This window comes from Etheostoma cragini, chromosome 10 (genome assembly GCF_013103735.1).
Source record: "Etheostoma cragini isolate CJK2018 chromosome 10, CSU_Ecrag_1.0, whole genome shotgun sequence".
In the NCBI taxonomy this organism is placed as follows: Eukaryota; Metazoa; Chordata; class Actinopteri; order Perciformes; family Percidae; genus Etheostoma; species Etheostoma cragini.
Genome location: NC_048416.1, coordinates 26466954 through 26490945, shown reverse-complemented (window position 1 = coordinate 26490945; position 23992 = coordinate 26466954). Strand labels below are relative to the sequence as shown.

The 23992-nt window shown below is 40.4% G+C and overlaps 1 protein-coding gene across 2 annotated transcripts in view; it reads right to left on the bottom strand.

The window, feature by feature from the left end:
• LOC117951926 (polycomb group RING finger protein 3) overlaps window positions 1-23992 on the bottom strand; it is a 56473-nt gene that overhangs the window by 15998 nt on the left and 16483 nt on the right. Inside the window, exons 2-5 of one of the 2 annotated variants that reach the window (XM_034883915.1) lie at window positions 11854-11963; window positions 6998-7118; window positions 2556-2652; window positions 43-98 (exon numbers count right to left, since the gene is read on the bottom strand). In XM_034883915.1, coding sequence (XP_034739806.1) covers window positions 43-98; window positions 2556-2652; window positions 6998-7118; window positions 11854-11868 — 289 coding nt within the window. In that variant the 5' untranslated portion in view covers window positions 11869-11963. The remainder of the gene's footprint in view (window positions 1-42; window positions 99-2555; window positions 2653-6997; window positions 7119-11853; window positions 11964-23992) is intronic. The other variant, XM_034883916.1, reaches the window with a different exon arrangement.

Here is a 23992-nt window from a genome sequence, read left to right as displayed (position 1 = left end):
TCTTGTGGGTTGCATCATAGTGAGGCGATACACAACACTTACCCTCTTGAAGTCCCGGTACCAACTTGTAGACAATGTCTTGCATTGTTCTGTCATGGCTAAAAAGAACAAGAAATTGATTAGTTACCTCATTAGTTTATGACAATTTTGCACCCAAAGAAATTAAACCCAAATCTGAAGTATTAGAGATGTTATACTCTTGGTACTTCGTTCTGAGGGTCCAGACCCCACCCAGGGGCCATGAGATGGATAACAAGATTGGAAAGCAGAAAATACATAACCAAATATAAACAGTATAGTTTTTCTTTTTTTAGACATTCTTATTCTTTTTTCTTGTAAATAAGTTCACCTATTCAGGCCTCTATATGCAGACGTATGATGGGGAATTATCCTTTTTGGTTGAACTGGTTAGAACCAGACATGTCCAACCTGTGATGAAAGGCTGTAAACAGAGATGTGCTGTAAGACGCCACAAAGGCCTACAGTACAACTCTGTGCACCAGTAACTGTGAAAATCCTGTGTGATTGAAAGCAGAACATCTTATTTATTTTATTTAACCTTTATTTATCCAGGTAAACTGTTTGAGAACCACTTATCATTTACAAACATGACCTGGCATCTTAAACTGACTATGTATTGAAAGATGTCAAATGTGTTAAGACTGAACAATTTAAATGACACCTGCTCACAGAGGGCAGTGTGCATCATATGCTCTGTCAGTCGGTGTGTTAAATAGCCTTTTCCTGTTCCTCAGTGCAGGTGTCACAGGTGCACAGTGTGTGCTCCGGTCTGCCACCGCTATGCTGGTGCGTTTTGACAACCAGTCGTAGCAGCCAGCTAACGGACACAACATGTTGAGTATGTTGTGGAGTAAAAACTCTAGGAAAAAAAAATAAAGGGGTGTGTGAGTCACTGTATCTGGGGGCCAATATCAGGTGCCCGGTGCTAAAGCTTGCTCCACAAAGCAGCAAAACAAGGACCCCTGCTGGACAGAGCTGGTAGTATATTCTCACAGCCAAGTTTGGAGATCTGAACACTTTACGGAGACACAAATATACACAGAAACAGTATCAGTCAAAGGTTTGGGCCCACTTTCCCATTCACCTGAATGAGAAACCTTTGACTGGTACTGTAGGCTCTGTTTAAATGTAGACAAATCTTTAAGTATGTGGAACTCTGCTGGAGGGATGAAAAGATCTTTCCTTATTTGGGGTTTTGATCATGGTGGTGGAGAGCTATGTCTAATATGAATATGGGTATTACATACTGTATATAAAATGTGTGAATGTATATTTTCACTGCATAGTTTTAAAGATTTGGTAGATTAGGTTCCAGTTGAATTGGCCTGTATGCTGTGTGTTGTCTGTGTTTTTTCTTAAAATAATATTAAAAAGGGGATTTTATTCTAAATGAGACTTCTACCCTATTTAATACAGGTTTAACAAAAACTGAAAACTGTAGTCCCTTTTAGGATTATAAAAGAAGCCAAGTACACATTTTGTATGTATTCATCCCACAGCAAAAAAAAAAACAACCAAAAAATAAGCAATTCATAAAAGAACTTACTCACATTCCTCTCCCTAAAGTGTAGCAATGGCAATATGTTTAGGAGTTAAAAGTATTCACAAAATAAGTAAAATCCCCTGTTTACTATGGGTGTGCAGGGCCTTCAAGGCCTTTAATTTCCTTCCCAGCACTAAAGAACGGCATGCGAACAGAGTAATGCTATGTATGATTTTGAGGGGGTGATGCGTGTGAATTCAAAGGAAAGGCCACACTTGACAGTACAAGAGGCTGGATTAGTTCTGCTGAGCTAATTCTCTGTAAAGAGGCGTCTGAGTGTGATTTTGAGTTTAATTTCAAACATCAACTTTGATTAATCTTCCTGATGAGCAGATGGGTTTTATCTGTCATCGGATGGGAGTTTTTCCTTCAAATCACTTGTGATATTTCCCGTCAAGTTCAATTTCCTGAAAACAATAAGGCAAACAAAAACAGCTGTGCAAAAAGTTAATGTGTTTGAAATGGAGCAATCCCCGCAAAACAATGAGACTGCAGACAGCGCAGTTTAGACGGTAATGACTAAATTACTGGTACATATTAAGTTTGTGTCACATTAACCAGACATTAATGCATGAGCGCTCGGGGGGGGGGGGGGGCCACAAACAACAACATCCCTCAGAGAAGAGGATTTAGTCTGGCAGAGGGAACTTCCCAAAAATAATAAGTACACAAACGCGACTTTTTTTTAAATTAATTTCAACCTTATTAGAAAATAACTTCATAAAATTGTGTGAAGTCTCCAAACCAAATCTCTGAACCAGCTGTGTGTGTGTGTGTGTGTGTGTGCATGTACGTACGTACGTACAAAATGTGTGCGCACTATAAGTTTGTGAGAAAGGAATGTAGAAAAAAACTAGAGAGGAGAGGACTAGAAGGAGAAGTACAGAAGGAGAATGGAAGAGTACTGAAAGACAGCAACTTGCTGTACTTGTGTGTGTGTGTGTGTGTGTGTGTGTGTGTGTGTGTGGCCTGCGGCGGCTTCCTCACTCACCCGATGTACTGCAGTGGGTGGCTCTGATGAATAACAATCCTACATGTGGGGCATGTGTTGTTTTCCTCCAGATACTTCACTAGGCAGCTTCTACAGACTGGAGAGAGACACACAAACACACACACACACAAACACACACACACGGGGTTAGTAAGTCTCCCCAGCTCCAGGTGGGTTTCCAAATGACAAATGTTTCACTTTTGTGTGCCTGTGGCTTAAACCATAATCCTGATTACCTGCTAGGTACTCTGATCATAAACCACTCTTGAATTTGTTTGATATTCAGCCTTTAAAATCGACTTTCAGTTGCAAAGCAAGCAAACTTTACTAATGACGGATCATAATTACAGCCTGACTGTGGCTTGCTGTTATTAGTTTATTAAAGACATATATCATCTCGCCAAATGTGCTGGCTGATCCGCAACATGAAAATGTCAACACAGATGTGCCAATCACATATTTGAGGTCTTTTAGAAAGAGTGTCCCCAAACGGAGTTCTTCCACCAGAGAGGTTTTATCTTACACTGAGAAATGCCCTGATCATACGTTGGTCACAGTGTTTTTAAAAGGAAAACAGTATTGGTGACGCTCTGCTTGGAATGTTGGTGGTTTAAAAGTTGAATCTTATTCTACAGCAGCACCAGAAATAATAAAAGCATCAGCTGAATTATTAAACTGTAAATTTTGCCTGCTTGGATCTGTTTTTCCCCCTTTAGTCAATGTTTACAATTTTCTGAATCAGGTGCCACGCTGGTTTTATATTGCCTTTAATACTATGGCTTATATGCATTTGCTGTACACATACGCATCACTACACAACCACAGCAAGCTCCTGCTTATCCATAAATATGTCAATCGTTTTTCCTATCAATAAATTTCTTATTCAGTCTAGAGTCCAGAGCTCACAGTGACATGTTTAAATCGATATTCAATTTAATTCAATTGAATTTTTAAAATGAAAAGCGGAAAATCTTCCCATAGAGAGGCTGGAAACAGGGAGGAAACGTGTTTTTGTTTTTTAATTCCGCTAATTTGCAGTCGATCAGCTAACTGAAGAAACAAACCAATTAGGGTGTTAACGTGTCAATCCTGCAGAAAAAGATCCCCACACGGATAGAATGGAAAACACAATGGGTTCCTTTTGACTTTTGATAAATGATCTAATATTAAAATGTAGGTTTAAACATCCTCAACCTTTCACCTATAGAAACCTTCACGTGCATTAAACCAGACATATTTTGAGAACCAGCAGCACAGTCCTCCATCAAATCCATCTCCACCTGACACATTTTTTTCTTCTTTTTTAAATCGCAGTCTCAGTTTTTATTGGAGTGGGTGTCTAAATAGCTGCAACGGTGACGTGATGTGAATCTCTTTGTCTCGAGTCCCTGATGGTGGAGGCCCCTGTTTTTTCTTCAGAGTGAGATGGAGACTACACTCTGACGCTTACAGTGAGCAGAGCAGCTCCCATCTGTGAGGAAAGAGCTCCCTCTAGTGGGCAGAAAATGCACTACACTGTCTGGGTTTATCTTCCACATCTAATGGCGTTTTTACTATCTGGTAAGGCCTTTTCTCGTTTTCCATTATGAAAAAACACCTCTGGTACCTGTAACAGGTACTTTTTTAATACCACCTCAGTCGAGGTTCCAAGCAAGCTGAGGCGGTACCAAAAGGTGACGTGACAACCTGAAGACTACTGATTGGTCAGACAGAATCGGCACTATTCACTGCGTCATCATGGCTAGTGACAGCTGGGAGTGTCCTGAACAAACCCGCCGTGTTTAAATAGTTTAGACAGCGGTTTCTCCAGCTTCTTTTGAAACTTAATGTGTCTTCTGGCTGGGGCAACAGCCACATGCCGAGACTTTAAAAGCAACGCACCTTCGACGTTCTGTGTGTGTGTGTGTGTGTGTGTCGGGTTAGGTCACAGCAGTTTCCTGCTATGACAACCCGCCACGCTAAGGCGGTACTAATCTGCAATAGAAATCGGAGGAAGGGCCACCGCGGCCGAGTCGAGGTGAGCAGGAACCGTTAATGGAAAAACGCCATAAATGCAAGTTGTTCTTACATAAACCTGCACGCCTTTGTTACCCTTTCCGGTGTTTAGTTCACTAACTTGTGTAAAGCTAATTAGAATTGCTTTATGTTGCAAAACAGAAGGGAGCAAGGTTTCCTGCTGTTTGGGTTTATGTTTCCAACAATGTGCAGTTTGTCAATTTAACACAGAATGGGGTGTCAACAGGGCGATCTGCGAGGTTTTCCTCACTTTCATTTAACAAAAAAAGCTTTTACTGCATGGGTTTCAACACAAGAGAGTGACTGATTGGTTCACACTCCAGTTTTGACTAGATTACTGTTGTCTAAATCCACAGAACCCTTTCACTATGTTTGTACTATTATTATTTCACAACAACAACAACCTCCAAACATAACCTTGGCTCAGATCTCATGTGAGCAGGGCACCGGAGGTTGCAGATGAGGTAATCAGGCTGAGACCTCGTTAATAACTTAGTGGCCTCCCTAAGTCTTAGAAAAAGGCTATTCTGAGGCTACTTCCTTTTCACTTTTGCAGGCCGTAGAACACAAGCCAGCATATAATGCAGAGATTTTAATCTGTCGGGGCACTATGAAGGTTATGCTGCCGCACAACAAACTAGAAACACTATGGCTGTAAAATACAAGAGGCCTTGCTGGTTGTACAGGAAGTACCTGGCTGGATGGGTGAGAAATCAAAGGACGCTCTGCCCTTCAACGTGTTTCGCAAGAGTAATGGAAAGAAAATGTTCCAAGCTGTATTTTATAATGCATTTCATACACCTAACAGTGTTTTAGGCCCAGGTACTGTACTGGACATTAACTCAAACTTAAATGTGTCGATGCAAAACAAAAATAATAACGTTAAAATATGTTGGATCCCAATCTAAATTTTGAGCTTGAAGTGAAATCCCTGGTTCAGTTCTGTGTTTTTTAACTAACAAACTATGAGAAAAGAAAAAGAAAATCATCCCTTTCTTCAACTCTACACAGTCAATGCTTTTATCACATCACACCTACGATACACTAATGCCTTTTTCAAAGCATGTTTCTTTGTCAGAAAAGCCGCCAAGTCTGGAGCAAAAATCTGGGGCCCATTTTTTTAAATAATATTTTGTGGTTGTGAGTGTGTCATTTCTGGTTCATTTCCTCTTTTTCTTACTTACTGGATCAAATTTAAAGATGAAGCATAGAAAACATTGAAGCACAGCAAGCTGACATAAAATGCTACAGTCATATCCAACATAATATCACAAATACACAATGAGTTCAACAGGTTTCAAATAGTTGCTCACTAACCGAAACGGACAAACAAATTGGCTGCTGATTCAACGTTCTAAACACATTAAAAACACTCTGAATTGTTAATTATGTTCATATTCCAGTTTGATTAAACTCAAAAGAGGAGAAGAGAAAAAAGGCCCATGTGGTCTTTAGCCTTGCCGTTTTCGTTTTTGAACTACTACAACTGAGGAACAGTGAGCGTTTTATGTGAATTTCTCCCTACTTTTGAAGAATGTTGCATTCGTTTGTTGAAAATCAACTCAAAAGAAGCAATAAACTTGACTGAGAAAGAGGGTTTTGCATGATAAAACAAACAATATATAAATAGACTCTGTACACTCTACACTGTTGAGGTTTGTACAACAATTACCAGATTTCATTAAATTCATCCGGTTCGAAAACACAAGGAGGACACTTTGAATTAATTTGTGCAACTTGCATTTATTCCAAGGTATATTTTATTTAACTCTTTAATGTGTTTTATGAACAACTTTTAGGCCTGAGAGGTTTTAAGTAGCATGATAGTGAAGGCTTTGACTAGCATGATTGTATCGGAAGATACAAACAGACAGAATTATCCTTCTTTATTGAAATTACCCATGCTAATGATGTCCCACTGTGTGAGTGAGAGATGGCATCGCTTACCTTCCTAAGAGGGCTAATAAATGTGCAATTTGTGTTTGTGAGTGTGTCCGTGCGTGCATGCGTTAACTTTGGGTTTAAGGCACCGGGTTCCAATATTTAAAAATGATAGTTATATATTACCCATGAGAGTGTTTTGTTTTATGGGTGAGATTGCCAAACGATTAATAGAGAGACGCCACAAGCTTCATAGCTTGTGGCGTCACAGTGCATACAGATTGAAAGCTACAGCGCTAGAAGTCCAAATTCAGCTACAGACCGAGCTGCATGGATCACAGAGGCATTACTCTGCCTCCGGGATTCTTCCCATAGGGGACAAATCCTAAAGGGAACACCCTCAGAGCTAAGAAAACCCCTCGGAGACAAACACAGCCAGTGTGTCAGATAAACAAGAGACACAAAAAGAGGAACAGCAGAAGTGAACATTTGAAACTATTTGAAACCACAAAGACAGACAGGAAGTGTGTGAGGAGGTGACCTACAGGTGTGTAAGCACTCTGTGACAGTGGTGGCATCGATCAGGTAGCCATCACACAGACGACATGTGATGTGGGCGTTGATATGACACAGCTTTATCTTCCTCGTCAGCATGTCGGGGTTCTGCTGAAGAAAAGAGAAAAAACAAAATTAGGGATTGAAGCTTAATGTAAACCAACACGACCTGACTGAACAACATCTGCTGACAGAATGCAACAATGCAGACACTGAAAACCATTATTTGACATGATTTACGGCTACATTGAATCATTAAGAGCACATTAGGGCATGTGATTTATTGTGTACTGTTCCAAACCTTTTTCTTTGCATTTCAATGAAAACTACAATAGCAAAACCATTTCCACGTTAAGACACAGACACTGTCTTTCTAGTTGGGGTAATTATAATAAATAAAAGAAAATAATTTGAACTGAACTACAAAAACCTCTAAGACTGAATGCACTTATTTTACAGGGAAACTGCATCTTTTACGGGAAAGAAAAATATCTAAAAACATTACCTACACTTAAACGAAGATGAATGCATAGACCGCTTTTCCTTGGTCTTTTTGACATTGTTTTAGAGGAAAACCCTTAAGGGTCACAGACCCAATCTGTTACTAAACTGGGTGGCAGACTGCTCTGCGGGTACCACGGCAATCCCTTCTCGCAGAGGTTTAAGGGTCAATCCCTGCGGCTGCTAATCTGTCCTACTAGTCTCTGGGCAACAGTGTGCTACTTCCTGCTCATTGTATGCTGTGCTACAATTATAGCTTAAAGGCTAAAGTTTAAATTGCATAACATCGCAGATGCTCAAAAAGAGAAGTTGTAAGCGTTTTTTGAAAACACAGAATGCCAAAGACAGCAGACTGCAGCATGTGTGCAGAAGACATAGATAAAGGAAATCACCAATTCGTGATGGTTTTAAATCTCAACCTAATTCAGCCCCAATAACCCGGGACATCATTAAGGGTATATTCTTCTTCTGTACTGTGTAAGAAGCGAGAAACCACACATAGGGCCCTATTTTAACGATCTAAGGGCACTGCGTAAAGTGCATGGCGCAGGTGTGGTTAGGGCGTGTATGAATTCGCTTTTGCTAGTTTAACAGCATGAAAAAAGGGTCCGTGCGCCAGGCACATGGTTTCAAAGCATTGTTCTTAGTGTCTTCATTAATCATAGCTTTGTTCTGGGCGTAACATGCAATCAACCAATCAGAGTGTCATCTTCCCATTCCCTTTAAAAGCCTTGTTAAAATAACAATGAAATGCTGTGTTACTGATTTTAGACTAGGTTTTTGTTGGTCAACAGCACAATCACTTTCTGCTGCCTCGAGATAGCAATACGCCAAGAACGCACCTGAACACACCTCCCTGTAAGACCAGCACGCCAATGGGCGCACAGATGAGCGCAGGGGCATTGCTATTTAAACAACGTGGGCACTGGACGGGAAATTGACAACTGCGTCGGTCTTAAAATAGCGAATACACGGGTGGGTGCAAGCTAGGGCCCCTAATGTTACTGGTGGCCGGCCAATATCCAACCTCAGATCACTTGCACCTGCAACTTCAAAACTGCAGTTTCAGTTTAACCCGTGGCGTCTACAGAAACCTAACAGCTTCTGCAAGGTTGATATCTAAACCACCACCAACGTTACAACTCAAGGTTTCCTTTTAATTGCTACGTGTTGCGTTTAACATTTGAGTGAGGTCAGTCAGTCAGTCATTGATAAGTGAGTTACAGGTTTTCTGACCAATCACTTTACACATTTTGGTAGATATAAACTAAGCAGGGAATGCATGCACACTGGGGACATAATTGGTTTCCCAAAATTACAATTACATTGAGTTTAATCAAAACAAAAAAAAGTATTAATACAATTCCTCCAAATACCTAGAATAATGCCTCCGAGTGAATAAGCCACTGATAATGACAACAAGGAACATTATGTTAGAGATTAATGCAGCATTTTATGTCAGCTTGCTGTGCTTCAGGGTTTTATCTTATTGTACCCAAGGAGCTCCTTAGCTATTATTTCTGCTTTCCTGCCAACAGCAGTTACTGTATCCCCTCTGTCTTCATCTTGTGGTTTGGTGTCTTTTCAAAGAAAGCTCTACTGGAGCACTAGTGGCCTGTTTGATGATGCCATTATAAACTCTGTGGTGCTTTTACTAGAATCAGAGACAAACTTTCGGGTATGAGTTCACTATCCCACTTCACTAAGACATAAATTATCTCCACTACGCCCAGTTGTGTGGCAGTACTTATCACTGGGCAGTTAATATATAGGGTCATTTATTGCTTGGCTTTTTGTTACTTTTAAATCACAGTGAAGACCAAGTGAGCCAAGATCAGCTGCACCACACAGAGTCTTCAATTCAACATGTAGCTGCATGATCACAGTCAGACAAGCAGGGCTGACAGGGAGCTCAGTTGGTGATTCATGCTTTAAAAAAAAGAAAAGTGGGTTCTAGAGTTACATTTACAGAGTTGCATCAGCCGGGGCTTGGTAGCGTTGCATGCCCCCCCTACACATTTCCTGGTTCTCCTTCTCCATAAACAACATTAAATCAAGGAGAGGGTTAACTTTTCCTTCAACAGATTTCCCACCGTGGTCAGAAAGCACAAGGGGGGAGACACTTTGTTTCCCACCATGCCTCTAGAGATGGTACTTGCTCCAAAGCTAATCCCCGTCACTCTCTCATTAGCTCTACCACACACTCCACACGTACAGACATTAGCAGATATAGTCTCTGTGTGTCCTTATTTCAATTAGTACCAATGTGATTTTGTTTTACTAATTAGTGTCTAGAAATGGCTGCCAAAAGGTGATCCCAGATCCCTCATGTTTTCAAACTCAATCTGTTATTTTAACTGGGATCAGGGGAGATAATATCCCCTAACTTCCCAGTTTTCTCTCCCCAATCTTGAAGTTGTACAGTTGAGTTGAGTGACTTGCTTTCAAATTTGTCGACTATGTTCTCTGCTCAGCTTTGTAATCCAGATGAACTTTGAGTTGTTCAAAATACAGACACACGCATCTATTTTGAAGATGTGTTTTGCAGTCAATCGTAACCACATGCTCAGCGCCTGGGTTTTGCCTCTCGGGCTATATACAATCCAAAACACTTCTCTGTATGTCAATGTGCAATATTCAAAAGAAAAAAGAACTGAAGATCGATCAATCAATCAGCTTCTCTCTGTAATAATCCTCCTCTGTGATGTCAAATCATTCATTTTAATTTTTTTAAAGCTAGATACACTGATATAAAGTGTATCGCCACATCAATTGGAAATATCTTCATCATATTTTAGCTCAATTAATCTCAGGTCGATGAAGGAAATGAGTGGACAAACAGTAGAGATGCCATAAAATGAATGAATATGAAAAATGAATATGAGTAAATCTTGACTCTTCTAATCCAAACCAAATAGCCAATTAACAGGTTAACAGTCAGACTTTTTAATTAGGTAGATCCTAAAGAGAAGGACTTCATCATCGATAACTTTTAAAAATAACAAGAAATTCAAAGAGAATGTCTGAGCTGTGGTTTTCTTTTGATGAAAGTCGATGTGGTATCAGTTAGAGTGTAGAGAGACGTGCCCTGAGGAGAGTGCTCGGCTGTCTGGCTCCACTCGTGGACTGACTCCTGAAATGCTCCCTGAGTCATATTTACATGAAAGATATCATACATTGATCTTACTTGATGTTTTTGTCTACCCTACCTACTCTAAACAGACTGCATCTGTCTCCACCATCCGTCAAACCAACCAACAGTTTGCTTTCAGCATACTTGCCAGCTGAAGCAGCTCCCCAACCAGCACGCTTTAACAGCAGACTAACACGCAACGAATGTACTGCTGCCCTATTTTTTTTCATGGTTTCTTGTAGAGAGAAAACACGGTAATCAATGGACCAGCTCACTGGCCTGAGTGTGTGACTGACTGCCTGACTAACAGACTACAACAGAACAAAATCATCAGATATGAAATTACACCCAGCAGCTTCCACTCAGATAATGGCTGGTTTGGCTGGTGAGTTAGACACGGAGACAGCTGACATCCATCATTTAGAGGCTCCAGCCTGTTCTGAAATCCTTGCTGACTGCTAAAACAAGGAAAGTGTCTCAACTCCGAGACCGATGTGAAGAAGATAAAAGACACTAGACAAACAGAGAGGGTATAATCGTTGTCTTTGCTGACATACAAGAGGCTCCGATGTCAGCTTTCCAAGAAGTGCTTCGTGACTTGTAACTGCTTTTTATAAATTAATTCATGTAGCCAATATGTCAGAGTTAGAGTTATTCGTCAATTATTCAACTAATTCAATCAACATACATGTGTGACAGGGCAACTCCGGACCTTCTTCTCTGGACATTGTCCGTCATGAGAAAACAGCTCAAGTCATTTTAAGCAATTTCTCAAGAGGAATTACCAAATATTCTTTAGACCAAATTCTCAGTTGGGAAGATTGGCTTTTTTGTTTGTCTTCTTTTGGGTTTTTAAAGGAAGCATTTTGAAGTTGTTCCCTTGGACGTCAGGAAAGGGTAATGGGAATTTTTCACTATTTTCTGAGTTTCTAAATTTAAATATACTGTACATAAACAGGAAATTCTTTACTAAAGCTTACTCCTACTTCTACTAACAACCAAGCTCAACCCTAAGCACCAAAAAGAAACTACGTAAACATGGTATTGACCCATGTTCATTAAATTAAAAGGCGTTGGTAACTTATCTTTGGTTACCAACCATATCTTTATCTTATCTTAGAAACTTTTGTTTCAGAGACTTAAGAAAACACAACAGGACCTCTCAGGGTTTTTCTTATAAGAGACTAAAGGAAAGGGAAGTGTGGTTCTTACCCCTAACACCGCCATGCGTCGACTGTGGATGGTGCAGCAGCCACGTCTCTTCCTGCGGTTGTGCGGCCGGCAGTGTTAGCTCCTCATCATGGAGAGCCTCTCATTGGAGCCTGTGACAGAGGGAGAAAGCTAAGCTGTTAGAAGAGATCTGGTCTGAAGTCTCACTGTTGATGTTACAATCTGAAAACTGGGGCTTGGCATTATCCAAACATAGTATTCTTGGAAAGAATACTACCTACAAACCAGTTAAAGGAGTAGTTCAACATTTCAGGAAATACGCTCATTAGCTTTGTGGCCAGAGTTAAAAGAGTTAAGTCCATACCACTCTTATGCCGGTCTGTTACATAAAGCATTCAGCAGTCGTTTAGCTTAACTACCCATAAAGACTGGACTAGCCAGCAGATCCAAACTCTCCAATTAACACCGTATATATAACAAATATTTCACTGTTCTACGAGGGTTAGGCACCGGGCTATTTCTTGACCGGGAGCAGTTTCCCAGAAATAACCGAGACTCCAAGAAGTTAGTGTTCCTGGTCAAGATGTACCTCAGTGTCTAACCCCCGTAGAACAGAGAAATACAATTAGAAACACCTACATAAAATGGCTCGTTGTCATTTTGACACAGTTTTTTGTCCGAAGAATTATGTATGGTGGGTTAGTTTAGGCACTTTGGAGGTGCCCATAGGTGGATTTAATTACTTTTGGACGGAACCAGGGTTGTTGTTCCCTGTTTCCAACCCATTTTCCATTCTCCAAGTCTTCTCATACCACCTCCCGTGCTATGTGTCTATTCCTTTTATTACAACCTCTAAATTTGGTTTGCTTTTACTGGGCAACAAAAGGAAAAAAAGCTACCAACAGAGTCAAACTGAGATGGAAACTCCAAGGAATAAATACTTCACAGTACCACCCACACTGTTTGATTGACGAGCCAAATACCACAGCTACGAATGCTTGACAAGAGAGGACAAAGACAAAGAAAAGAAAAAAGAAGTTGGTCTTATGTATTGCCACACACAAGTTTGATACTAGACAGTGTTCCTGTAAGTTGTGGTTAGCCTCCACAGTGGGCAACTGATTTCGATCCTCCAGCCAGGCAGCAGTGACTTGTCCTAGCATCACTTTGTGTGATTCATTCCTTTATTGTAGGAGTCCGACGACTCCTGTCACGATAGGAAAAGGGAATGCCGTGGCCGGGTTAGCTCAGTTCCTAGAGCAGGCGTACATATATATAGGTTTACTCCTCGATGCAGTGGCCGTGGGTTCAACTCTGACCTGCGGCCCTTTGCTGCATGTCATTCCCCTTTCATTTCTTCATCTATCCTATGGAAAAATAGAGGCCTAAAATGCTTGAAATAAAAAAATTATCTTAGGAAAAAGGGAATGCCTGGCAAACACCCCCCACTCTTTCATCCTCCTCCAAACACAAATACATACAGTTTAAAAAAAAAAGAAGAAGAAAAAGCTTTTAAGTCTCCAGTGACAACAGTAAGTCTGCCGGGCTACCTCTGTCTGCTCATCAGACCATGAAATTAGCCCAGTTAGTCGACAGAGATGAAATGTGGCGGGGACTGAGGAGGCTGCTGAGGACACACACACACACACACACACACACACACACACACACACAACGTATTAGAGAGCCGCCAAGCACTGATGAGCCTCACGCAGATGTTATCCTTACATGACGCCCGACGACTCCTCTGTGATGTAATGTTTGCAATGTAACATTGCAGTGCCTTGTTGGGGTTGAGTTGAGGTCAAGTTCACACCGAGCAAAATTAAGGAGTTTATTCTGTCTGGTTTGCTCAGACAGGTGTGGGAACATTAAACTGTCTGCACTTACAACATAAAACAACACCGAGATGTTGAGGGATTAGAAAACAGATGGTGATATCTGCTATCAAGCAGTTACTTATACTTGAGAAGCTCAATATGTACCAAGGGCAGATGCCAAATAACAAAATAAAATACCTCGCAGTGTAAGCAAAAAGGCATATTTTGACTAGGGCTGCATGATATAAGGGAACTATGCGATAATGTTGTTGAATATCACACTATATTACTCACAATATTACTTGCAATAAATGGCACCACTGAAAAGAATGAGTTACATTATAAAGGGCAGTTTTTTTTACTAACAAAAATTATTGTGTCTTTCGCAATTTGTCGCACTTTTCCATTCCTTTAAAAAAATTGAGGAAAGGTGTTGGATGGAGTTCATTCAAGTTCTTCCGCAGCAAACTGGGAAAACAATTTATTTATGGAGCTAGTATTGTGAGACAAAGTTGGAAGAACTACAGATTATTTTCTTCCTGATCGATTAATTTCCAGATTCTCTTCTCGTTGATACACTCTAAATTGTTTTGTCCATAAAATGTGTCAGAAAATTACAAACAAAAAGGTTTTAAAATGCATATTGGTGACATATTCAAATTGCTCATTGTATTCAACCAGCAGTCCAAAACTGTAAGCCTTTCAGTTAACCGTCATATATTTCAAAGAAAAGCATCAAATCCTGACATTTGAGAAGCTGGTACCAGTGAAACATGTATCCATCATCAAAACATCTGGCGATTGTTTTTCTCATCGATCAGTAGACAGTGGCAGGTCTTCTATGCTGTAGCATCAAGAACAGGAACGTCCACATATTTTGACCATGTAGTGTACCTGTGAGTCCATGTGGAGCTCTGGATCACAGTAGGACTCCAAATAGACCAAATATTTTTATTGGGACAAAGTCAACTTTAAGCTCTGGTTTCTTTGTTATTTTGACAGCGACAAAATAAAATAAATTAATTACTCTTCACCAAAACCGTTTGCGCCATTTGCCTTTGCACTGGCCAAGTGGCCATAGAAACTGGTGGGAGGGGTAAGGGAGTGGCGCGGGCACGGCAACAGTCTTTATAGCGCCGTCACTTGATGAGATTTAGGTACTGAAATTTGGCATTAAAGGACAAGGCATTTTTCGAAACTCAATGCTAAGGAGGCAAATCCGTCGGTGACATAACATAAAAGTAAGGGTTAGTGTTGACACCCTACAAAAATAATTAATCCACCTCTGAGTTCAGTTCAGTTCAGAACTGAAGCTGCTGCATTCAGGGTCATTTGAGAGTACCAGTTGTGTAAACACCAGTAAAATACAATAAAGAGCTCATAGTATGCTAATTTTCAGGTTCATAAATGTATTTAGAGGTGGTGCCAGAATAGGTTTATGTGGTTTAATTTTCCAAAAACACTATATTTTTGTTGCTGCAGCTCCTCTTTTTACAAGTGTTGAGCTCTCCATTTAGCTACAGAGTGAGTCAGTGTACTTTTGTCCCATCTTTGTTGGGAGTCGCACATGTTCAGTAGCTAGGTAAGCACTGCTAGCTATTCATCTGCAGACTATATGGGCTAGCCACTCTAGCAGCTAGGCAAGCAATAATGTCTGTCGTCCTTCACATCCACTTGTGAATATATTCCTCAAATTATGTAATTGCTCTGCAAGCAGAAGCTTGTTTACACTCCTCATTTGGTAAAAAGCATTGAGTGCCCCATTACTGTGTTCATTGCTCACATCTGCTTTCTGTTGCCTGTTTGTGTATTCAAGTAGAAATTCCAGAAATTCCTCTCGATGGCAGCACTACAGTGACATATAAACCGACAAAGAAGTAGACCTACAGTCAACTACAGTTTCACTGATATTGAAACTCTGTTTTTCTGTAAGAACAACTAAATATTTTTAAAGAGACTAAAAGTACATTTACATGCACAGCAGTAACCGGTTTAGTGAATAACCGGGTTTTGCCAGTTCTCCCTTTACACATGACCTGGGAAGAATCGGGAGAATGGCTGCTTTTTCTTCCGGTTGACCTAGGTTTGTCAACATTACACAGACCGATCACTAAATCTGTAAAATTTGACACTCTAGTTTTTAACTTACACATTATTTCAGTGTAGGACAGTACAATATTCCCGCCGGATGACTGACCCCTTGTTTGGCTCATCATTAAGCTAACTAACATGCCCGTTTTTTTCCACTTATGTGTCGAGACACAGAGTTGACAGCCACAGGGATGGACAGTCGGTTTAGCCATCTCCAGCTGCTGCCTCAAACTGATCATAGCCCGGTTAAGGTGTAAAAGTGCAGGGCTACTCCGGTTACTAAAGAAGTTCTCTACCTCTGTTAACCCGGTAACTGAACTCTGAGTTTAACCAGGGTAACATGCAGTTTTTGGGAATCAGGGTATGGCCTTAATACAAATGTAATCTTTTTATAAACTGCATGTAATGAAAGACATTTGTAGATTTATTTGATTAGGATAATGCACATTAATCAACATTTCTGTTAATGTGCCAGTGTTAGCCAGTCGGCTGTAGTCCTAGTTACCTAGCATGCATGTGTTACGGTGGGAAGAAATCCTCGGAGGCCATTCAGGGGGCTTTTAAATTCTTGTTATTTTAAGTTAAAAAAAAATGTATTTAAGTGTCAACATGAATCCAACATTAGCAAAATTAAATGCCCACTGCTGAGGTCATCCACAGACACAGTTCCTCCTAAGGATTCCCTCTGCCACATGTACGTTTAACATTAAAACATGATTTATATAACTATGCCAGCAATTATTAGGCTATCTGAAAAGCTTAGTATTCTATGCAAAAAAGGTATGTATACAGGCTTTAGGCCCCCCTTCACGTTGTTGTAGGCCCAGTTCATGCAACTTCATTTTATACAATATTAGAAGTCCCTGTTCCATCACTCGTTCAGTTAAGGGGTCCATGGCTTAAAAAACATTGAAGACCCCTGGTCCATACAATATTAGAAAGCAGTGAAAAAGTCCAAGGTGACATCTTAAAGTCTTGTTTTGTCCTGAACCACCCAAAGAGTATCAGTAGAAGGCTAAAGAAACCAGTGAACATTCACGTGTGAGAACTTGCTTTAAAAATGACTCAAAACAATGAATTGATTATTAAAATAGTTGTTGTTGTTGTTATTTGCTGTCAGTCTGCCAATTATCTGACATATTTTTGCAGTTATAGAAACAAGTACCTACAAGAAAATCAGACAAAGAACAATCAAAAAAATCAGCTTACATCAAGATGTCATATTTGGTTCTATTAAGTGCTCCAGAAGAGACTCCGATATTCAGTCACAACATCAGATTAGACTGAAGGTAACTGATGCTGCTAATGTTAACCCTCCTGTTGTCCTCGGGTCAAATTTGACCCCTTTAAAAAATGTCTATATCTGAAATATGGGTTTCTTTTTAACAAAAATAACACCAAAAAATGGATTGGATTCCATACAACACTCTTTGCAAATAAAAGTGATCACTTTAATCCCTGACAAAACTCATCTGTACATTCCTCTGATGTAAACTATTAGTCAAAATAATTAATCATTTCTGCTTTTTAACTCAAATATTAGGTATAATTCGATATAAATGAGGGTTACGGACCATGAATTCCAAAAAGTAGTGTAAAACTAGAGGTAGTAAGGTGGTGTTAGTGAAAACTTTAAAAAAAAGTCTGAAAAAGGGGGAAGAAATGTCACATTTTGTGTCAGTTTTTGATCCGGGAGGACAACACAAGGGTTAACTGTGACCGTAGAGATTCACGATCAAATTGTGTGTTCATCATCACGCATCCTCCCACTGAAACCTTTCCCACAAACCCACTGACAAACTCTGCGTTCACACCGCCGGCACGTTCAGAAACCAGTTGCTCTGGTTTTATCAATCACGTTCGATGGCAACAAGAACAATTATCATCCCATCTGCCTACTTCATTATGTCTTCGTTTCTGAACACGGTTCATATTTTAGCTGACTAATTAAAAGGCTTCAAGAAAATACTTTAAAAAAAAACACTAGACATTTTCTCTTGAAAACTTCAGTTAAAGGTTTAGCAATGATCTTGGGCGTTTCTCAATCTGTGTTCTTCTATGAACTTGTGTTCTTGTGTTCTTGTGAAACGTCATGTTTGGTGGCCAAAGTACTGACCCAATACACAAGTTAGCATTTCGCCAAGAACACTTAAAGTCCCCGGATATGATCTTGACACGCCCATTTTACCGAGGATACATCGGATTGTAACTTGTGTGAACTTGGCCGGGCCGGTATCCCAGCATTCAATTCAGGTGTAAAACGCGTATGGTTTCCGGTACACATATTTTCACAATTTACGTTTATTATTAAATCAATAAATTCATTTTTAGGATGTTTTAAGGCGAGAAATCTGCTGTGTAGATTTTGAATAGAGGCAGTTCAAGAAAAATGGATGGTGAATTAAAAAAGCCTTCGGAGTTGGAAAGCTCCACAACCCCCGGCGGGCATCGCAAGCTCGCCAGCCGGGAATGACTCTTGCGCGCCGGTCAGTCAGTCAGCTCACAGACCCCTCTGCCCCACATTTAGACAGACCCCTCTGGCCCCCCATTTAGACAGACCCCTCTGGCCCCACATTTAGACAGACCACTGCAGCAACAACAATGGAAGAGGAAAGCCAGGTCCACAATTGTAAGATATTTAAAACTATTTTTACCGCTGTTGTTATAGGATATATCCCCTCCTCCTCTATCCTCCTCATCCTGGCTGTCCTCACTCGCAGGCTCCTCTTCTGCCGACGGCAGTGGCTAACTTTACCCAGTCCATCTAAAATTTTAATAACTATTTTAACGTTTCTTTTCTGATTTCAATTAAAAGTGAATCCCGAAATATGTTACAAGGATTTTTTCTCGCCGTTGTGTCGTTATTTATACAGTTATTGGCCCATGATACTTAATAGCACTTTAGATGAAGACGTAACAAAACAACAAGGCGGTGTGAAAGGTGAACGTCCATGCTTTATTATGAATACACACATCAAAGCTAACTTTAAAGTGGCAAGCACCCTCTATGCTGGGGTGGTTGCGCAATAACAGGAAGAACGCTTCGTCTCAAAACTGTTAACAGCGTTTTGTGTGCTTCTGAACTTGCGAGTTCATTCTTCCAGGTACAGCCAGCAAGTACGTTCTCCCCAAGAACACAAGTCCGTTCTTTGTTTGCTTGGTATTGAGAAACGCCCCTTGACTTCTTACTTTTCCTCACGTATTGGGTGCTTTGATGGTATTTGATTAGGATCAAACAGAGGTCCACGTGGTGGCCTGTTTGCTTTATTGACCGTCTAGTACCTTATCACTCTGAGCTGCAGAGGTTGCAGCTAGCAGCTTCCAGCTTCCTCGCCCTCTAAAAGGCCCCGGCACACCAAGCAGATGGTCAAGAACTAGTGGCGACGAAGGCCGGCTGTGGTATCACCTCGCGTTGCCTTTCTCCTTGGCAAAAAAGTGCACATGAACACACCGCAACGACTACAGCCGACGGCCGACTGCCAATCCCACCTGGGAGAGAGGAAATTACTCCAGACATAACCCTTGCATTTACAGCATTACAAACTAGGTGTAAGCACAAGCAGCCAAGAGTTAACTTATACTGTTTATTGATCGCTGGGGGGGAAATTAAAATGAACACTGTATTGTTAGTAGTCAATACACACACACATGCTCAGGATGGAGCGATGGCAGTGTGAGTGGGCTACCAGTGCCCTGAGCAGTTGTGGGTTGCTCTGTGTGATGGGAGAGTTAAAACTGCATTCCTGGTGGTTATGAGAGATAGTTGCTCTGCATACTAAAGTTACATTTTGTTACTGTGGCAGTAAACACCTTTTGAGATTTGATATTGGTTTTTAAACATAATTACTGCCAGTAGAAACCTGTAATTCATTGCAATAAAAACAACAAATCAGATCAAATTAGTTTTACAACAAATTTACCATTTTCCATTGGGTTGTCTAAATTCATGAATCATCTGAAAATAATATTTACATATAATCCCCAAGAGTGCCGGTATGGACGGATTATCTCCAACAAGTGGTAAATAAGTTCCAAATTTTCAGGTAAAATTAAGCGGGTGGGCCACAGATGTAATAGAGGAGAAGACAAAAACAGAAGAAAGAAATTTAAATATTATTTTGCGCTGCAGTCTTGACTACATGACTTTCATCTCTTTCCTTAACTCCCTCAAGATAAAATACAAGTTACATTTTTGTTGCCCCACTTCCAACAATGCTCTCTTAGCATATATTTACATATTTGAATACTACTATCCAAGTCTATAGTTTGGTGCAGTGACAAACAAGGAATGCACTCAAAGCTGCATGGCTTCCGGGTGGCAGCAGTAATTACTATGAGCCACTAATAGAATGTAAGTCATTCTCCTTGACCGATGCCAAAACACGGATAGACGTCCTCTGGATACAGCTAAGTCTGGAGATTAACAACATTTGCAGTCAATCATGAGCTGCACAACTGTCTCAGTAGCTGATAAGTACACACACACTTTGGCATCACAAAGAGCCCCTGTTGGCCTGCCTGTGGGTATTGGAGTGTTTGGCCTCAGTATAAATTGGCTGCCAGCTGGAGCGACGGACACTGAAGGCCTGCATCAGTGGACGGAGCCAGGAGGAGAGGTCTCTTCTTGTTCTGGGAGCTTTGGCTTTAATTCAACACACACACACACACACACACACACACACACACACACACTACACAAAGTATACAAAAATGTCAACATGCTCTTGCCCAACTGTAAGCATTCGCACAATCGCAGTCACACACAGACATTGTCTCCTCTTAATTCTGTTTGATGGCCCTCAATCCTCCAGCTAGTGTTCAATGCCTGGGGAAATCAGGCAGACAATAGACGCCATCCAAAGAGAAGCAGACTGCTGCCGGCCAGGAGGGCGTACAAGCTGCCAACAAGCAGAAACACTTGAATAATTAAGCTTTGAGTTTAAGTTGTGAAGGCCAGGAGTAAAGTTAGTGACGCTAACGTGTAACACCCCTTGCAGATCACACACAAACACAAAGAGAACAGACCCAAAATCTGAACAGTAGTGCCAAGTGTTAAAGTCCTCCTGCTGGCAGCTGAGGTAACATTTTTGCCCAATGGCAACTTCAGCAAACTATTTTCATTTTTTTTAAATAATAAAAAAAATAAGGAAAATATCAAAACACTGTACCAACACTGTTCACTTTCCAAAAAGGCAACAGGTCGCAACAGGCTATAAAACTGAAAAGCAATTCTGATGCTATGACATTTTAAATAGCAAAAATACATAGGATGATACAAATAAAATGTATGCATTAGGAGTGTTTAAATTATTTTCACCTTGTCTATATATAAACATTTATCATTCCAGTAATTGGCATTTCCGGGTGATGCCGTTGAATAAGAATGTGCAAACGGTAGAGGCAGACAAGAGACGCAAAGATCCAGCCATCTGATCACACTCCTGAGATCAGCAAAGACAACCCACCAGACAAAAACTTGTATTTTAATGGAAAGTTCAAGTCTACACTCACTCACTCACTTTGCCAGGTAACCTGGAAGATATTACATATGTTAAAAAAATGTAATAAGTCGTAATCGACCATTCACACAGATTTTTTTTCCACCTGTTAACTTACATACAGCTTTTTTTAACGCTGCCAACTGCAGCAATCTCGCTTAATACTGGACAAATGGCAAAGATTATTGTTCCCATCAGTCACTTGGACACAAAAACATGGGAAAATAGGGGCCAGGTTGAAGAAAAAAAAACAGCAGTTACCCTTTAAGTGCATTTTAAAGAGCCAGACCTGGACCTTTGGTATGTAGCGGAACAATTAGGAAGAACGCTGGTTGCCAAAACAATTCATTGGTAATCTTAAACAACCATCTATGAAGGCCAGGATGATCCTCTTATTGATCTCTCAGGACAGACGCCCTCTGACAAGAGAGCAAGCAAAACAATCAGCACACAGAACGTGGAGATCCTGTTTACTTACATGCAGTACCTTAAATGATTTCCACAAATTCAATACAGTGAGAGATTAGACAGAAAGAGAAAAAGAAAAAAAAGATTAAGTGTGCTTAACTACTGTAAAACATAGTATGTGCTGCTTGAAGTAGGATGAAGCCCATTAAGAGCTGTGTGTCTGTGCCATGTGTGGAGACAACACAATACAACTACTGTGTGCACTAGTGCAGGTTTTCCTCATGTATACCAGTTTTTATGTGTAGCTCAAGATGGAATTAGCGAACTGATCCTGGAGGGAAATTGGGTAAATAACATCAGCACTCTGTGGATTAGTGGTTTCTTTATGTTACTAGCTCCATAGGTAGAAGACAGCACTCCTGCTAAAAGGGTTGGAGAGATTCCCACTGGAACCCCTAGTACAACACACTCATCATGACACTGTAAGGAGCTTTGGATATGATTCCTCTAAACAGCATATGCTGTTAGCATCGTCAAATGGGCTCGTTATCCAGCTCCTTCAAGTTATCAAACACAGGCGCTATTATAGAGCACGTTGTGGTCCTACTGTGCAGACAGACAAGGACACAAACAGATCCAGAACAGAAAGATATAAAACAGTCTTAACACACAGAGGATCAGGACGCATTGGCCACCCCAGCAGCAGCAAGACTAAAAAGAGATCAGCTCCAAATGACAAACTTTGAAGAAACATGTTGTGCCCTTCTCTATTTCTCCCTATCCCCATCTGCTTAAGAAAAACATCCTAATAAATACATTACGGCTGATTCAAAATGACAAGACTGCACTTTACTTATTCATTCAGCTATTTCACCGGGATACCAATGAAAATCTGGCTCTTCAGCTGCTAAACGCTCCTATGTTCACCAGTGTGTCTGTCTGCTGTTTGCTGCTAAGCAGGTAGTGCTTTTACAGCAATTAATCTGAAATCAGCTGCCTGCTGAGTAGAGCTGGGCAAAATATCAAATTTGATATCGATATTGTGAAATGAGACTAGATATCGTCTTAGAATTTGGATATCGTGATATCCCAAACCAGGAAAGACAACACGTCTTTCCTGGTTTCAAAGGCTGCATTGCAGTAAAGTGATGTAAATTTCTTAACTTACCAGACTGTTGTAACTGTTCTATCATTTGACTTTACCCACTTACTCATTATGTCCACAATGGTGATGATTGTTTATCAAAAATCTCATTGTGTAAATATTTTGTGAAAGCATCAGTAGTCAACAGTATAATATTGTTGTGTAGTGTTGTATAGATAGAGGTATTTGTGTACAAATATCGTTATTAAATTTTCTCCATATTGCCCAGCCGTACTGCTGAGGCTAAAAAACAACACTATGAGAGCACTCGCAGTGAACCAAAACCGTAAGGTTAAGGACCGACAGCTAAAAAATGTGCAGTTCCTTAAACTCACTTTAAAGCTGGGACCAGCCGATTCAGGTGATAATTCTCTGTAGGTTTGTCTTTATGAGCAACTCCTTTCCTATTATTACTACTCATTATTACTCTTACTTTTGTTTGCATTTCAGTGACATCTTCAGTGCTTGCAGCTGTGTTGTTTCTGTGGTCCCCGTGAAAAGATATCAGCTGTCAATTTAACCAAGAGTACAGTTAGTACAATTATTTCCTTCAACACATGACTACTCTTCAGTCTATTCTAAACAAACAAAAAATGCATTGTATGCTAAGAGACTGGGTTGTTATTTTCTGGGTAAAGATGATAACAACATGATAGGTGTTTACACAGCCAATCAAAGGGTGCATACACCAACACTGTTAAACATCAACGAGTAATAGAAAAGAAATTGTTTCTTTATGAATACAGAATGTTGAGGATCCATTTGTCTTTACGTTTCCAAATGGTCGACACGTTCATTACAGTTCACACACAGCTCTGTTAACCTCTTGATAAAGCAGGGCCCTTGATCAGCCACACATCTTAGCCACAGCCTTCCTAACTGATAAGCTCTCCTCAAACTAGAGCTGCCCTTGGGTCCAGAGGTTTGGGACGCACTCTGGCGATTCTCTGCAGGGTTGTGCGGTGGCGTGGGAGTGTTACTTAAACGGCCCATTTGTGTGACTCCCTGTTGTGTACTTTAACCCCTCAATGTAGCACAATTAGATTTTATATTTTTACAAGAACTGGTTTTCCATCAGAACTTTTATATGATCTTGACATTTCCGACCACACAAAAAAAGAAAAGTGAGGGAGGAATTGTGCATTATGCTATAGCTTGTTGCAGGGAACAGTCAAGTCCTGGTCTATTTGTTTCAGTGAATCTATCTCAACTTTTAGGTA